General features: G+C 31.5%; 2 protein-coding genes across 3 annotated transcripts in view; one reads left to right on the top strand and one right to left on the bottom strand.

Moving 5' to 3' along the window:
- The window catches only part of LOC134682220 (uncharacterized), a 55,937-nt gene extending 47,255 nt beyond the window's left edge, over nucleotides 1-8,682 (bottom strand). Inside the window, exon 1 of the mRNA XM_063541751.1 lies at nucleotides 8,489-8,682. The gene's annotated coding sequence lies outside the window, so the exon portion shown is untranslated. The remainder of the gene's footprint in view (nucleotides 1-8,488) is intronic.
- Nucleotides 8,683-13,615: 4,933 nt separating this feature from the next.
- On the top strand, nucleotides 13,616-17,214 carry LOC134709492 (caveolin-1-like). 2 transcript variants are annotated; one of them, XM_063569654.1, is made up of 3 exons: nucleotides 13,616-13,738; nucleotides 14,166-14,245; nucleotides 16,724-17,200. In XM_063569654.1, exons 2-3 carry the CDS (start codon nucleotides 14,192-14,194, stop codon nucleotides 17,054-17,056), a joined length of 387 nt encoding a protein of 128 aa, XP_063425724.1. In that variant the 5' UTR covers nucleotides 13,616-13,738; nucleotides 14,166-14,191; the 3' UTR covers nucleotides 17,057-17,200. The 2 variants fall into 2 exon arrangements, with proteins under 2 accessions (XP_063425724.1, XP_063425732.1); XM_063569662.1 differs by having other exon boundaries at nucleotides 13,674-13,742; nucleotides 16,724-17,214.
- Nucleotides 17,215-18,605: the final 1,391 nt, after the last annotated feature.

Below are 18,605 nucleotides of genomic sequence, written 5' to 3'. Positions count from 1 at the left end.
TAAGGTCATAAGATACCCGGTTTTGATGTAGCAATCCCGATCAGCGTTTCGTTTCGTAATATAGAAAAGCAGCAAACAAAAAACAAAAAATTCAGAAAAGTGTGCCGAATCAATCTGTCAATATTTTAAGACTATCTAAGGATAAAACCCGTAGTGTTTCGAATCAATTCATAAATTGTGTCTTTCTTACCTCTGTTATTTCGGGTAAAAATCAAACTTGAAACTTCTGGGGGGGAAAACAAGTATCCAATATCACTAAAATGTTAGTCAAAGATTAAGTGGAAGTAGCCACTGCGGAAAAATCCTTTTTAGTATTCCAGTAAGAACAATATTCGACAGTTAACTTCAAAATATCTGAACCCGAACTACACAAGTGATATCATTTGTAGAATTAAGAACATTGTTTTAGTGATATACTTAACCAGTTTTAATTTATCATTAAGTAAACCTCAGAAGTAGAAATATTTGTTGGAATGGGCATATACACGACAATCCCTTGATAAGGATAAATTTGTTTATAATAAGGCATTAGATGAACTAATCATAGGGATTCATATATGATATGGTCATAGATAGAGATTAGCGTGGTATTTCTATTGCGCATACTTGTTTAAGTGACCATCAAAATTGACACTCAAGCTGCCCACTTTTAATGTGGGCGAATCTGGGTAACTGTACATAACTACAAAAATTAGGCGATGTGTGTAAATGGATATTACAAGACATTATGAAATCACGGATCCCCCAACTGAAAAGTGAAATTTTGAAACCTTCGAATACACCATTGCTATTCTAGTAAGATGTAAAGTAGTACTTTAGGAGGACAATAAAAATTGTCGAAAACAAAAAGGACAGGACAACATTGCGTCAATTCCTTAAGATGTACACAGAAGCAGCACGCGCACTTAGACAGAGACATTAACACCATTGAAAAGAAGGACTTACACAATTGAGCCTCTTTTAAAATAAAAATCTAAAATAATGTGTAAGATTATCTAAGGCGATTCGGGTGAACATACCCTGCTTTGAATTTCGAAACAGTTTCTACCGTCGTCAAAGTAACAAATAAATCCAAATATGTAATGTTTATTGACCAACCACGATGAAAGTTATAAATTTCTGAAAAAATAATTAGATATTGAAGGATGCAGAACAGAATGGATCGGGAATTATAAGAATATCTGGATGGGGTGCTTGATATTCTTCATTTTTTTTATTTTTAGGCAATTTACATTATTCTTTATATTTTTGCCCTCTATTCTATATTCATTGTATTTTTAGCTCCACATTATTCTCAGTGTATTCTTTATTTCTTAGACCTATTTGTCTCAATATTTTTTGGACCTATTTGTCTCAATATTTTTTGGACCTATTTGTCTCATATTTTTTGGTCCATTCTTGCAGTATTGGCCTATCATATTCTATTCAGTAAACAAAATCCGGAACCTCTAGATACAAACCACAATATGCCAAAGTATGGCTGGTTCTCTATATATCCTGAAATCTTGCTAGGCGGTGAAGACAGATTTAAGTCTTACTACTTTGGTGGATTGTAAGACCTTGAATACCCACGAACGTCATGTATGGTCAGCAATAAAGTTTTCGGTTTGACCCGGTCGAGGACATGAATGCGACCAGGAGACCATCAGGTACAATGGGAATGTAACCTAGAGATGGTAGCGGTTACCTGTTTCAACTTTTAATTAAATCTTTTTATCTTATTGTATTTCAGGAACAATAGTAAATTAATTGAGTGTGTCTAATATATAAGTCCTCAAATAAAAAAAATCAGACAGAACTTCGAAAACCATGTGATGCAAGTCAAAAATAGATTTAGTATAGCACGTTAAAATCTTGTTTTTATAGTAAGAAGAGTCAAACAGGTACGGCCGTGATATAAAACAGTAAATAATCTTCACTTGTAGTGTAAACTTAGTATATATTATAATGTTATCCGATGACTTTGTGTGGAAACAATTCTACAAATAATATATACAACTACTCTGTTTAAAATGTATGGGAAATGTCAATAATTGACCAAATTCTTACTTTCTTGTTTACTCTGTAAATCTGCTTCCTTGTTAGACGAACAATGATAATAGATAGATATAGGAAGGTGTGGTGTGAGTGCCAATGAGACAACTCTCCATCCAAATAAAAATTTATAAAAGTAAACCATTATAGGTCAATCTACGGCCTTCAACACGGAGCCTTGTCTCACACCGAACAACAAGCTATACAGATATATTATTTAAGTATTTTGAAAATAACATATTCTATAAAATCATTATTGAAATAAGGAAGAGCTAACAGAGCTGGACATCAGGAATTAAAAAAACTTTTAATTTTTAGAGGGGGTTCGGGTGGATGCTGGAAAAATAGTACATAGAAAACAAAATGCGTCTGCTTCTGATCAGCCACCTGTCAATAATTATGTTTTTGACATTATGAATAACCTACAAATTAATTGTCATTTTCGAAAATTATTTATAAAATCTTTACAAAAAGCTGCCTCTGTTCATTCAACTGGCGTTAATTGTGTTTTTGACTTTGAATATTAATAATTTAAGAACTAAAAAAAATATCTGTCATACAGCAAAATTACTTTAGAAATAAATATAATGCAAGCCTGTTGGACGTTCGTTTTTGCGTTTGGAAGTAGAGACGGAACAGAACAACACAGATCGGCCACGAGTCTAACAGTACCGCATCGTAAACAATTATACGATGAAAAGAACACGTATGATGTAACGAATTTTAATTTTAAATATTTTAATATTTGGATTTTATTATCTTATTTTCTTTCTTTTAATGGCCCTCAAATGACCATCTATATTTCTGGCGTTCTTTGCATTTTAGGGCACATGTAACGTTGCCTTTTTTTCAGATGTTTCTTTAGCCTTACTAAAAGACTTTACAAATCATCATTGCTTGAAGCTGGATCATTTGTTAATATTTCCCTGCCTCCTATACTCTATGGTATCATGAACTCGGGTTTTTTTTTTACATCAATGATCTCAGCATGGTTACTAAAAATCATGATGAATTCAAAATGGAAGTTAGAAGGGCATGATGTAATAGAAGAGACCAAATTGGTTATGTTCATCAATAACACAAATATATTCCCTGTAAGCGTGATGGATTATGTATATATTATATACAAAGACACTTTTTATTTGTCTTTTACGATACAACGGATACCACGGTACAAGGTCTCTTCATTTTATCACTAAGAATGTCATCGATAGAGTCAAGGAAATACGCATGTTTTCGTAATGTGACGTGACATTGCGAATCTGCGATAAAAAATATATATTTGTTTCAGTTGAATGTAAGAAAGACAATCTTGCAAGATTTCGAAGTGGTAATACAAAACTTGCTGATTTGGAACCACTGGCAAAAAAATCAAATTTGAAAAGCTAATCAAACAAATATAAAACCTATATACAATGAATGAGATGTGGTATAATTGTCAATGACAAGTATCCAACGAAGTTCCAATGATGTGCATTAATGATACATATACTCTTATAGGGAAGCATCCGCTTCATTGTGCGAGATACACAAATACTATGTGTACACAGCCACGTCCAATAAAGATAGAAACTTTTTTTGGGCCATCAGTTTGCCACTATCATAGGTACTATATTTCTATATTTTTCCATGACATTTATTCGGTCATTCCGGTCGACCCATTATGCAACAATAGCTACTAGATATAGTTTATTTTTTGCCCTAAATATGCATGTTATATGTGTAAAAAGCATTATATCATACATATATTAAACATAAACTATAAAAGGACCTTCACATTTTACAAAATGTGTTTTTACTTTATTTCAATTCAACAAAAAAAAAAAACTAAATGTTTCGTGTTTCAAATTGTAAATGGGAAGAAACGGGAACTCAACTATTTCCGAAATCTTTTCGATTCCGCATGCGCTTGTCCTCATAGAACGAAATGTATTTTTTTATATAACATATGTAAACATCTTATTATCTCATTAATTATGACAACAACCGCGTGTCACCCTGTTAAAGCAATTATTACATTATACATATGGACAAATGATGATGTCAACATAATACAATGAAACATTGATTACATGAACGGTTTTAGGGGTCATCCAATGGTCAACTTTAGGTTCATTGTATGGACACATTGCTCCTAAATCTTGTTAATGTATATGTAAATCTCGTATATCATGAAATCTTGATTAGCTGGATAGAATTCAATAGTTTTACATGACTTTCAGTAACTTTCAATAAATCATATAAGGTATTGATAGTCAAATCATTTTGAGAGGACAGCAGTACAACTACGAATTAAAGAATTATCTGGAGTCACTAAATTACTCGTTAATTTTCTTTTAGTTCATTTAAGAATTGAATTTCTCGAAATGTGCGCACGATCAACACTTTTACAACCCTATAAAATTACAAAAAGAAGCATTCAATTCTTATAATTACATTTTTATGCTAGAGTCATGAAAAACTGATTTCTATCACATATTTCTGTGCAACTTATTGTGATTGCATGTGTCATCATGAATGTTACACTTCATTTGGATATAAAGATTGATATTAGTATGACGCGCAAGTGTTGTTGTCCAATAAAAAAACAGAGTCTTCCGAAACATACATGCAATGTAGTTGTTTTAAATGGAGGAATATATGTCCCTTGTACACGGCTCTTATTTATTGTACGAATTTGACTATTATATTTAAGATTCGGGTAACCTTATCAGTCTTTTGAGTCTGAGACTATTATACTGTGTGTTAAATCTGGGAACAGTATATCTAACAATATATATGTTCCTGGTTAAATATAGAAGTCTCAGTTTGAATAAACCTATTCTAAAAGGTTTGTTTTTTAGGGATGCATAAATACACTGCCACGTCCGATTTGTGTTTTTCTGATTGGTATCAGTCTGATGAGTAAAGCCCTTTTCAACTGATTTTTTTATTATGTTGTTCTGTTGCCCAAATGTTCCAGGCCAGGGGAGTGTTTGTGCCTTCCCATATATCCAACCCCGCCACATTCTATGCCCATCTAAAAATTAGTAGCCTGTAGTTCCGCGGTTTTATCAATTGAATTGTTTCATATTTGACAGAAGAAATCTTTGAGGTCATATTGCTATACTCCTGTAGAGACATAAAAAGCGGGACATCAAATACATTAAAAAATATTCATATTTTTCTAATTCAACTTATTTTTACAGGTTGTTCTGTTACACCACTGTCTTGCAAATTTTATGTTTGTTTAATGTTTTGAAAATAAATCAAACCGTTGGTTTCCTCGATTGAATTGTCTTACATTTAGTCATGTGGTGATATTTTTGTGCTTTTAAAACATACGGTTTGAGTGACCAATAATTGCTAAAATCTACGTCATTTGCAAATTGGTATTGGTCTATGGTTTGATAGTTGTCTCATGGACAATCGTTACAAATCTTCTTTTTTTTTGTGTGTATAGAATCGTAAATAATATCAACATCCACGTGTCCAATGACAGAGACTTGACAGAGATTTGACAGAGACTTGACAATTTTATTCCGAAGTTGATATACTGACCAGCATTTTTATAATGACAAAGCTTATATTCCGTGGCCTCATATCGTGCAAGAATGACTTTGGAACTTTTGTTGCATTGCTGTTTTTTGTTTTAAGCCAACTCCTGTTTCAAGAAGGTCACTAAGAAAACCACCAATAGTTGAACTCGTAAGAATTGTACATGAATTTGCTTTATTCATGCTAAAATAATATGTGAAACTCATATGTAACTCTTAAGTATTTTTATACGCATTTGTAAGCTTCGAGTTGAACATTTCCAAAAATAAACTGGTTAACAAACGAGTTGTTTATGCGGTTACATGATAGAAGTTATATGGCAGTATCCAATTTATTTGTTGATATCGCTGGTTCAGAAGCAGGGAGTTACTCGAACCTACACAAATTTGAACATCACATATTTAATATAACATAGAAAATGGATTAATATAAGCTAACAGATTGTTTCCGGATCCTATTTATTATTCAGTTGTACTAAAATGTTAATGCCAAATTGTTTATGATATTTAACTTCAATTCAATTAATAAAATATGTTAACACTACACACGCAAAAAAATTATTAATGATTATACATACTCTTAAAATCAAAATGTAATTTAGCGCCAAACATCGCTTTTGAAAGGTAATTGTGTAAAAATTGTACATTCTGCAAATTTTGTAAAAAATAAAATTTATGTAAAAGTAATGTGTATCTGAAAAACAATGCCAAGCCTTTCTTTCAATTGAATATTGGTGTTGATATAGATCGTTCTCTTTTAATATTTTAGTCAGGCATATGGGTATATACACAAAACTTCGTAAAATCCAATACCATTGCATTTCTTAGCTATCTTACAGCATTTATAATTTGGTCACAAATTTGGAAATTTTCCAAACATAATGATATACAGGCACAATAAAGCTGTACTACTGTGAATTTTGAATTTTTAAATACTTTGAAAAATGGTTATGATGTGGAATAGAATCAGCACCATAGTTTTAAGCCATACAACAACAAATTTTATTGAGATAGTTTTGATCAAGTTTTTTTGTTTGGTATTCTTTCTGTATTTGTTTGCATGTTTGTACTTTTTAATTTTGTTTTCACTGAAGGTTAATTATTCTTTTATTTTTCTATTTAACAAATTTGTTTGTTATTTGTATTAATTTATTTTCTTCTAACTCTTGAGCTAAAATTACCTAAAATGGTTATTGCGATATGCTGAATTAAAGTTTTTGTATTTTAATGTTTTAGTATATGAATTATTTATGAATGAAAGCGCATGTGTGGTATATGTCAATGAGACAGCAACTAGATGTAAAAAAAGTGCAGATATTTATAAAGGTCAATATATGAAATCAAATAAGGACTATATATATGCCGTTATGTGACGTTGTAAATGTATTTGATAGATTGCTGGATAATTGCAGATTACTTCTGGGGAGGTTTCCAACGTATGATCATGAAACTAGTTTTTGCTATCTTTAAGCTTTATCATGCAGTTGACTATCAAAGACTCATTTAAGAACATGTTTTGTTTTCCCAAGAAATACGTCTCGCCTGTGTTATAAACAAAGACAAAAACATCAGATGTAGAGCTGATAGTATAGAACAGCTTCGAGAAAGACATTGAAATAATACTCAACGAAGAAGAACCACTTTCGCTTTTGGAAAGCTAACATTGATCGTTTGCATCTGTTCTTATATTGCTCTTCCGGTTTTATGATTATAAACATTTTATACATCTTGCTCCTTTAAAAACTTTGAAACAATTTCTTAATTGAGGTTAGGGGACGACCATGTGTCATTTTTGTAGGGGGCTAAGAGGATTTTTCCGGTTACGGATTGGTATTTTTTCATTTGTTGTTGTGCATACTAAATTAATTTATCTAGTCTTATGTAAAGTCATTTGTTTTCATTTCTGATCATCCTAAAAACAAGTTATTCATTTTCAAAATTTTTCACCTCCGGAATTAAAATTGTCGCCCCCTTATACAAAAACTCTTTGGTTCATATGTTTTTAATCAACCAGTAAACAGATCAATATCGTATGGTAATCTCTCAATGACCCTAACAACTTGAAGATATCCGCGGAAACTAGACTTCCAGTGAGTTCGTGACAATAACACGCTTTTGATTATAAGATCTTCTTATTGACTGAAAGATCTTCTAAGGCACATTCGAGAGTTCTTACAGCTAATTGTATTGTTTTCTTTAAGTGTTTCAAGTGTTATGTTGTGTCAGTGTGTATTTAGGGGAACATGACGAAAACAAAATTATTATTATTATTATTATTGCTGTTGTTGTATAAAGATTCAGATATAACAGTTCCTCAGTATTCTCTGTACCTATGTACTTGGTGATGAGAATAAAGATGCATATAGTAAAAAAATACGAATAGTGACTATATATATATCCAGATAAAATTTCATCATATCATGTAATACCTTTTTAATAATAATAAAAAAAGGACTAACATACAAAAGTTGAAGACTTGTGGCGTTTAAGTATACTTTCTATAAAATAAATCACCTAGTCCCATGCTCCTTGTTTACCAACCTCATTATAATTGATATGAATGAAGAAGGAAAAAAAGATTATGAAAAGTAAAAATAATAATAAAAAGATACAAAGAAAATAAATAAATTCATATCATAAATTTATAGATAAATGATCATAAATAAATGATGAAAAAAATATAATTATATAATGATAAATGAATAAATAGAAAAATAAACAAACAAACACAAAATGATAAAAGAAGTTCAATAGTTCTTAGTAAGTCTTTTTGTTTTAAAGAATGCGGAAATAAAATTTATTGGAGTGTGAGTATAAACTTTTGGACTAAACGGGTTCCATTATTTTATATTCTGAAAACGGTTATCATCTAAAGAGAATAAGTAATACTAAAATATGCTGTCAATAAGTTAACTTACCCTAATCACATGTAAAAACAGCTCCTGTATATATGACAGATCAAATACCCTTTTCCTCATTTACAACGGGTCACTCACTATCCAGTTTGAAAATTAAAATAAAATCCATCTTAAGAATTCAATAATGTAAACATATGATGAAAAAAGTAACTTTTTTATGCTGATTTGAAAATTACATCAATGTTTGTCCATACTTGTATAATACCACGGATGAATGGTTCCAGCAATAAAATAGCAGATAACGAGACTACTCTGTCCTTGTCAATACGCGTGCGTAAATGTGTCAATCATTATGTTAATGAGAAGTCATAAAAAATATGTAAAAAATAATAAGTTAATTTAATACCTTGTCAATAAGATCTTTGATATTAGAAACCGTTGATTGACAAAAATCTGAAAAAAATATATAGTAAAAAGAAACCCAGTCATTTCGCTCACAAACATGTTTAACCCCGACCTGTCCCGAGTCAGGAGCCCGTCGTTCAGTGGTTGTCCTTGGTTCACGCTTGTCATCTTTCTTTTCGTAAAATTGTTTTGTTATAAATTGCTGTTAGTTTAGATTTATCACATGAATCATTTCATTTTTTCTCGTGTCGGTGCCTTTTATTATTGCTGACTTTACGATATGGGGTTTTCTTATTATCGAAGTCCGTACGCCTATAATTGCTGACATCCAATTGATTTAAATTTTGGCAATCATACAATATCTCCTGGTTTTTATATCACATTCATTCGTATCACAATAAGGCCACTCGATATCCAATATTCACGATATCGATTTAAAGTGTTCGCACTCGATTATTTTTAATTTATCGATATCTGAAATAGTCTTCTATTTAAAGTGTCACAATACATCAAATTATAGCGATCGATATGTTACATGGCAATCTTTATTGAAAAATTTCAATTAAATTTCTTGTTTTAATTTATTCAATGAATAAATTTAATGAATTACTTATATATATAAACTTACATTAATATTTTGACAATTCCTCCCAGGCTTTTGTTCAAGATTAACTTGTAACAGAAATAACATTAGAAAAAAACACAGTTATTCACTTTCAAAACTAGTGTAAAATAAGTTTTATCAGTTATTGTAATCACACATCTTAACTAAGGGGTGTTGACATCCTTATTTCAGGAGTATGTTGACTTATAACAGTGAAATCGATCTACCACGGTGGCTTACGTGGATGTATGTAAAAATAAATAAGACCACTCGATAGCCAATATTGACGATATCGAATTAAAGTGTTCGCACTCGATTGTTTTGATTTATCGATATCCGTGAAACGAACTTGATATCTATTTATAATGTCACAATACATCAAGTATAGCGATCGATATGTAACATGTCAATCTTGTAAATTTCAATTAAATTTCTTTTTTTATTAATTCATTCAATGAATAAATTTGATTAATTACTTACATATATATAAACTTACATTAATATTTTGACAATTCCTCCCAGGCTTTTGTTCAAGATTAACTTGTAACAGAAATAACATTAGAAAAAACACGGTTATTCACTTTCAAAACTAGTGTAAAATAAGTTTTATCAGTTATTGTAATCACACATCTTAACTAATGGGTGTTGACATCCTTATTTCAGGAGTATGTTGACTTATAACAGTGAAATCGATCTACCACGGTGGCTTACGTCGATGTATGTAAAAGAAATAGTAACAGTTGTCTGCGAAAAAACTTCACAAAATACTAGAGTGTTATGGGTAATTAACGAAAATACTTATTACCTCAAGTCTCTTAAGAAATTCTGCAAATATTGAAAAGCGATCTGTCTGTTTTAAAGTAGTCCCGCCAATTCTATTATTTTTTACAACTTTACTATACAGAAGCGCTTTCAATATAAAATTAATTCATGAAACCAATTATTTAGCGATAACGACTTTGTACGCAACCATCAAAGACATCAACAAAAGCTAACTGTTATGCGTTCTGCTCTGTTCAGGGTTTGTATAGATAGTATGCTAAATTATATAAGAATCGCGTCTCTTCAACTGACAAACATATTCGGAGCTACAATGTCCGTTTGCGCGAACCCTACGTTCAACTATTAACAACACCGGGTTTTAACCTAACTGAAAAGAACGAAGCAGGAAGTCCAAATTTAAAATCAGTATGGAAAAAAACAGAAGCCTCGAGGAATGTCGTGGAATGTGCTCTAACACAATTCAAATCTGAACATGCAAAAATATACTCGCACATTAAGGGGAAAAATAGATAACTTAGATTTCCTCTAACTTTTCTTCTTTCACTTTCAAAGAACAAAAAGTCGGTCAAGCGTTTTGAAAGCCGATTTACTTTGTTCTTGGCGTTTAATCTTTAAGCAGTCATACTTGATCTTCAGCTTAAAAACTTTCGGCCTCATTACAATTTGTCAAACACAGAAAATATATTTGTATTGTCGATGTGAGGGCGTATAAAGAAATACAATCCCGTTTAGTGTCAGTTAAAATCAAAAGACGTAAACAAAGCAACAATTATTCAGAATGTGCGTTAAGTTGCATTAACATTTGTTTCAATATTCATCAAACCAGTCTCTTCTCAGGCTTTAAAGACATACGTACAGCTTATTGCAATACAAAAACAAGAATTGAAAATGAGATATTATGCATGTATTCTTTGAGCGGATATTCGTAAAAACCATGCAGTTAAAACACTATAATATGATTTAGTTGTTTGGGGTCAATCCAATCTAATTAAAATATAGATCTTTAATTTCGTTATACTACATATAAGTATAACGAAATCAGAGATCTATATATTTTGATTAGATTGGGGGTCAACCATACAATATATATCTCAATGGCATGCAATACATTTACAGGGTCCGTAAAATTATGTTGCACCCACATTATTCGCGTTGTTATTCAACGTTTGTAATATTTGAAACGTACATTTTGGGTATCCGCCGCCATAAATATCATCCAGACATCAACGCGCAAGCTCAAACGTAGTTTTATCACTTTAAAATGTGTGATTTTGCAGACTTTTTCAGTTGCATCAAAATGTTGAAAAAAAAACAGTACTGTATTTGAAGATTTTACGGGCATCAATTGACGTCTTTAATGGTAAATAAGTTATAACCTGTCATGCATATTGTTGTCTCTTAAATTTTTTCTGTTTTAGCTTATATTTAAGCATATGAGTCACATCTTTTAAGTCGAATGTGTAATGAAAATTGAAAGAACAAATTGATGGTAGATTGTCAGAATTTGAATAGTACGAATACTTTAATAATGAAAGCCATGGCGCAATGGGTGCATAATACGCCAGTCTGCTGCCTTATTTCAACCATTTATTTCCTACAACCGTTTAGATCAGAATGAATAAAATGAAAATACTATAAATTGAAAAGAAGGTATCATTCCTTGTTCGACACTCAGTATAACGATATGGGATAAATTATAGGAAGAAAAGTTGGTGTTTTCCTTCTTTCTTTCTTTTTTAAATAACCTGAAATCGTCAGTATCGGAATGCAAGTTTTTGTATATTGTCAAACACTGTGCAGAAATTGTAATTAGTAAAAGAATTTTGAGTTAAATATCATAATATTAGAGCTCCAGCCTGTTGAATCTTAAAAAAAATGCCATATATAAGTATATGGTTCGAAAAATAAGGGAAATGACAATATCGCAAGTGAGATAAATGCCTTGAATCAGAGATATTATAATATATATGTTTCTGATTGAACCACACATAATTCCATAATTCAGCGGTTGACGGTGGTTGCTGGCTGTTATATTTGCTCTTCGTTCATTGTTTTATCATTAATCAAGGTGTTGTTTTTTTCACGTTTAAATTGTTTTAATTTTTCTCCTATATCGGGTCCTTCTATATCTTACGTACTTTACGGTATATATGAATTTGAAGGCCGAGTGGTGACATGCAGTTGCTTACATAATCGTGTGGACTCCTGTTAATAGGTGTCTCTAATTTTTTATCATGATTTTTTTTTTAAAAGAACATCGATATAAAGCATATACTCAAGTTATCACAAGACGTGCTCGAATTTTGAAATATAAATTTCCAAAATCTGTGATCCTCCGTTAAAGACATATAACACATATTTATTTTCCATTAAGCAAGATTTTTTTTATGTTTTGTCTTTCGTTCCGTATATTGTAGATGCTTTAACCGGCTTTCAAATATCAACAAAGCAAAGTTTTCAGTGAAGCATAATGACGTTGACCTGACTAGGTCATTTACAAAAAAAACTGGCACACATCCACAAGTCTGAAGAAGAACATTATTTTGGTATAAACTAGAGTAATTATTAGGGTTAATCTATAAACAATGTATCCTATACTAAACCTGCACCTGGTGTGTGACATTTGTCATTAAAAAATATTTAACATATCTATATTACTACTTAACGGTCAGTTTAAACTATTTGTGGAACTATATTGCGGCGTCGGTGTGTTAAAAATAATCACTAATTCATATCCATATATTAATATATAATAACAATACTTATAACTGACGTTAAGTATGCTCATAGAGGTCTAGCAATCATGGTATTAAAATAAGTAAAAACAAATATTATAGATCGAAACACTAAAATACTACACCTGACTTGTGCTGCATACACATAATACATATAAGTGTCTTTAAAAAAATATAATTCATTTAAAAAAAACATTGATTGAAAGTCCCTTCATTGTTTTCTTAAATTTCAATTGTTTTTGCATCAGTTGAAGTAATGGCTATGAGGGGAACAACACGGTTTTTTAAATGTGGTATATATAAGGAGTAAAATTGATATGGTAATAGTAGGGGAAAATACAGAAAAGGCATAATTTGGGAAACGAACCGCCTTGAAACTACAATGTACTAAACTTAATTTGATTGTTGTTCTATCGTGTTCGTTAATATACATATGGACCTATTGGTGACCTTCTGCTGTTCTGTTTGTTCTATGATCGGGTTGTTGTCTCTTTGACACATTCCCCATTTCCATTTTCAATTTTATATGGCTTGATTTTTTTTTTAATTCAACAACATTTACACATTAACATTATGACATTTTTTAAGTAATCGGTAACAATTGACTGCACTATGAAAGCCATTGTATAATCCACAGACCCTCAATAGTTGGCGCAAGACACTTGATTGTTGATCCTTTTGCAATTGTGTCGTTACCTTTTTATGACGTCGCCATCTTAACAACAGAACTCTATATGTTCCTTGTCAACGTTTTGTAGCAGAGAGAGCTTTTCTTATACCCAAGTAAGTATTTACAAAAGTTACTTAGTTGTGTGTGCCCTAAATCAAGTTATAATATTTCCCAGCGTTACGATCTTGATTTCCACATAGTTCTATCTGTATAGTCTTCAAGCTTCTACCAATAAGATTTTGATGCCATTAGAGTGACTATCCTGTCACATTTTGGTGTGCGCTTGCATAATTACAAGTCCAAAATAATTGTACAAAATGGTAACCTTACGATAGGAATTATATCATAAAAAAAATAACGCAGAGGAACTCATTTCACACAAAAAAAAATATTACTAGAAATATTCTCGTAAAAGTCATGGAAGTTTCAGTATATCTGACGATAACTTAAGTCACATTTTTTTGTGAAAAGGGTTTCCTAGATTCAGATTTTTGCTGGGTTTCATATAACTTAGAAATTTGCTAAACTTTACTTTTGTAGACGAAATAACGGCTGAATTTTATAGAATGGATGGTATTGCTGCTATGAGGGACCCTAACTCTCTTAATGATCATGTCATGGTAAGTGCAATGTACATGTTTTATATTGGAGAGACGTCCATATCCAGGGCTGGGACAGTAATTCACCATAACTATACATATGCATCGATCGTTGCGAGGCAACTTTTTTTTATCAATTTTATTGAAATGATATTGTTCCCGTTAAAAAGGGAGTTGTTTCATTGGCAATCATACAACATTTCCATATGATGATGCCGATGACTATGTTTTGGTGTCTATGTCGTTCTGTGGAACATATTACAAGTATATGAGACCAGAATTCGCGAATGTGATATGAATACGAAACAGTTGCTTTGTATTATATATCAGCTTGATGGCTTTTTCAACGTGCTCGTTCAAATGTTAAATACCTTATATCAAAACATTATTTTTAACTCCGACCCCACCATTTTTTGCTCTTACTCCTTAATGGCGCGTTAGCGTATAAACAGTTACTACAAATGTTCAACTCTGTGGTTTGACCAGGTTTCGATTGAACCTCAATCTCCAGCACTCGAAGCTAGAAATGTACTACGAGACCTCTAATATTAATAGGTTCGCTGCGTTTAAATTAGCAAATGAAGAAGATTACAATGAACATTCAATTAGACAGCATTACCAAAATTTCTCCAGTAAAAGGCTGATAATTATACATAATCTAATTAGAAATGTGATGCAACATATTTAAATCTAAATACATTAGTATGCTTTTTCAATAATCAAAATGTTACTCGGTGCTTTATTTTGACACTAAAGACGATACAATATGTTAATTTTTTGTTGCTGAATAATAATAGGGGAATTAGTTTTTTTATTAAGGAAAATCAGTTTTACTTATTTTGTGTTGATAAAAACAGTTCTGAATCATTCGCTTATGTAATGGTTATCAAGTTGCATTTCTTACACGCGATCTAAAAAGAAGATAGAACCCCAAGGGACAAACGTCGCGCAATGATAATTGTGAATTTTAGTAAAAAATATTGTCCATTAGTGAGAAATAATTCACACCTTTATGAGATACTGTATGTATATATGTTACAGTGAATTTGTATAATCAGGGATTATGTAGAATGCCTGATTTTTCAGGGAATATGTAGAATCACTAAACTCATTAGTAATTATATATAATCCCTGAAAATGACCAGTGATTTTACATAATCACTGAACATTGTAATAATTATTCTACAAATTCCCTAATATGATTTCAGGGATTATGAATAATTTAATGGTCCTTTGTTTGATAAACAAAATTAATATAGACAAATTATAATTTTTAGTTTCTTTCATTTTCCTTGCCAGATGAAATAATTTAGCTTTTAAACACAGAGGATGATCTAAAAGTTAAAACCAACACAAGGACTTCAAAATTATTAAAATCAACATTCCCTTTATAACGATAGCGTCAAATGGATATGCATGCTCTATTTGTAAATCCACAAGCATGTTGTTTGTGATAAATGTAAAGGAAATGGTGAAGTAGATTATGGAACAATTGTTTTGTGTGTTTCTTTTTGTTCAAAGAACAATTTGCAAGAAATTCAAACTGTGAGAACTTAGGCATTTAAATGTATAGAAAAACAGGCATAACTTGGGATTGACAAATAGAACAAACTTTGAGAGGAAGCTTGTATATTCTCATAGCAATTCAACAGGATAAAAAAGAAAAGGGAAACCCAAATAACTTAATGGCAATTGCTACAAAAAAAGTCTGAAGAAAGATATTTCCTGACCACAAATTAATGGTATCTTTCTTGCTCGAACCAGTTCAAGGTTGCAAATTCCCATTTATATATTTTTTTTTTTTGGGGGGGGGGAGGGTGTACCTTTGGATGCTTTTATTGAACTTTTTATTTCTCTTAGGCGTGTTGTTAAAACCTGATTCGATATGTGCAGGAAAAGGATTTTTAAAATGTGGATTTTGTGGTAAAAACAGATGTGAAGCATATAATTTTAATATATTGTGTTTAACATTTTAATATAGTGTACCTAACTACTTTAAAAAAAAATGGGTTTATCATTTTGATATATTGAGCTTAACATTTTACAATTTTTGTTACTTTATTATGATGTTTATGTGATTTTATAGAATAAATTATTTTACTTTTATTCATTTTCTTTATAAATAAAAATATTTCTTCATTTCAGTAATTATGTAGAATCCCTGACGTTTTTTCTAGTGATTATACATAATCCCTGAAAATTTCAGGGATTCTACATAATCACTAAACTAGCCAGTGATTCTACATAATCCCTGAAAATTTCAGGGATTCTACATAATCACTGATTATACAAATTCACTGTAACATATATATATTTTGGAAAATGTTGTTTGTGCTGTTTTTAGATCCTTCTACAACGAAATTTGTTTGACATGCACACGTATAAAAATTGCGGTTTTTATCCAACGCAATCATAGGTTTGAACGTAGTTTTCAATTTAGACTCGTATATATAAAGTACAATACATTGTAATAGTGACATATATTTAATTTATTTATAGATCCAGTTTGACGGTGTGATAGGGGAACCACCTACTGCTGAAAGTATGTACTGTGTTTGGAAGGCCTCTGATAAAGTCTTCACCGGGAGTATGGATTGCTGTTACAAAGGTTTGACCGCTGTTTGTGGAGTGCCATGTGCTTTGATGTGGGGACTGAACTTTGCATGTCTCAGTTTTAAATCTGTTTGGTGTGTCACTCCATGCGTCAGAATGATGAGAACATGCGTCAATTCATGGAGCGGAATCTACAACACATGCGTCAAATGTGTCTGCCAACCATGTTATGAATCCGTGGGCGCTATGTTTAGTAATATCAAAGTAACACAAGAATAAAATATAAAAAAAACAATCTTTTTAACTTTATTACGCCTCGAATTCAAATTTAATTGGTCTGTGTCCATTTTTAAGCCTGTTTGGTGTGTCACTCCATGTGTCGACGTGTCAGAATTATTGATAAGAACATGCGTCATTTCTTGGAGCGGAATTTATAATACCTTCGTTAAATGTGCCTGTCAGCCATGTTATGAATCCGTGGGTGCTATGTTTAGTAATATCAAAGTAACCCAAGAATAGAATATATAAAAAGCAATCAATTTTATTTATTTACAACTCGAATTCAATTTTGAAAAATTAACAAAACCAAAAAAGCAACATGCATGGCAAGAACATCGGTTACTATGTTAAAATATGTGTGCATTATTTTCATCATTGATAGTGTGTTCTTATGTGCTTAAGTCATTTAAGTGTCTGATGCTTATGAATTTATTTGTGAAAGTTGTAACTGTTTAGTTTATTTTTTTTTATATTTAGTTAATCACTTAATCAGGACAAGAATTAAAATGTGTAATCATGACTATCATAACGCTGGCATGTTACGCTGGCATCAATCTAATTAAAAAACGATCTCTCATCGCTCCCCGGCGTTTTCTGATATGCCACGCGACATATCAGAAAACGGGAGCGATGAGAGATCGTTTTTTTAATTAGATTGCGCTGGCATGTTAATAAAAAAAAAAGAAGATGTGGTATGATTGCCAATGAGACAATCAGACATTAACAACTCTAGGTCACCGTACGGCCTTCAACAATGAGCAAAGCTCATACCGCATAGTCTGCTATGAAAGGCCCCGATAAGACAATGTAAAACAATTCAAACGAGAAAACAAACGGCTTTTTTTATGTAAGAATGAACGAAAAACAAATTGGTAACACATAAACAAACCACTGAATTACACATGTCACAGGCTCCTGACTTGGGACATGCACATACATAAATAATGTGGCGGGGTTTAACATTTTAGCGGGATCCCAACCCTCCCCTTAACCTGGGACAGTGGTATAATAGTACAACATAAGAACGAACTATAAAAATTAGTTCAAAAAGGCTTAACTCATCAGATGGACAAAAATACAAGTGGACGTGGCCGGGTACTTATACATCACGACACTAAAGACAAAATGAACAGATCTGAGAGTACCCGCAGTTATCTGACAGCTAGTTCAAAGCCACTAACAACTAATAAAAAATTCATGCATATAAGACTAAACTATTAATAGTTCAATAGGTAACCTTTTAGAATAAGTTTATTTAAAAAAGCGACACGAGTAACAACATTTCTGTAAAAATGAGGATGTGCTATCCCGTTTGAAATAAGTTTTCTACAGGTACAATCAAACTTCAAAACCAAATCTTTATTCTATGGAAAAAATTAGTAAAGAATTTAAGTAATTTATGGTAACGATATCCCTGGTTTAATAATTTACCAGTAATACAAAGGTTGCGTTCGTTATAATCAAAAACGTCTCAACAGACCCGAGCATAGTGAACAAGTTGTGAAATATTAATACCGTAAGATGGGGCGAAAGGGACATCACCATCTAA

The sequence above is a fragment of the Mytilus trossulus genome, chromosome 1, assembly GCF_036588685.1.
Source record: "Mytilus trossulus isolate FHL-02 chromosome 1, PNRI_Mtr1.1.1.hap1, whole genome shotgun sequence".
NCBI classification, from domain to species: domain Eukaryota; kingdom Metazoa; phylum Mollusca; class Bivalvia; order Mytilida; family Mytilidae; genus Mytilus; species Mytilus trossulus.
Note: the sequence above shows the minus strand (reverse complement) of the source record. Positions and strands in the feature narration are given on the sequence as shown.

Bases quoted from the DNA above. Each gene is read 5' to 3' on its own strand.
- LOC134709492 (XM_063569662.1), top strand. From the start codon at position 14,192: ATGGATGGTATTGCTGCTATGAGGGACCCTAACTCTCTTAATGATCAT. The intron at 14,246-16,723 runs GTAAGTGCAATG...ATTTATTTATAG, and splicing joins CTCTTAATGATCATGTCATG to ATCCAGTTTGACGGTGTGAT.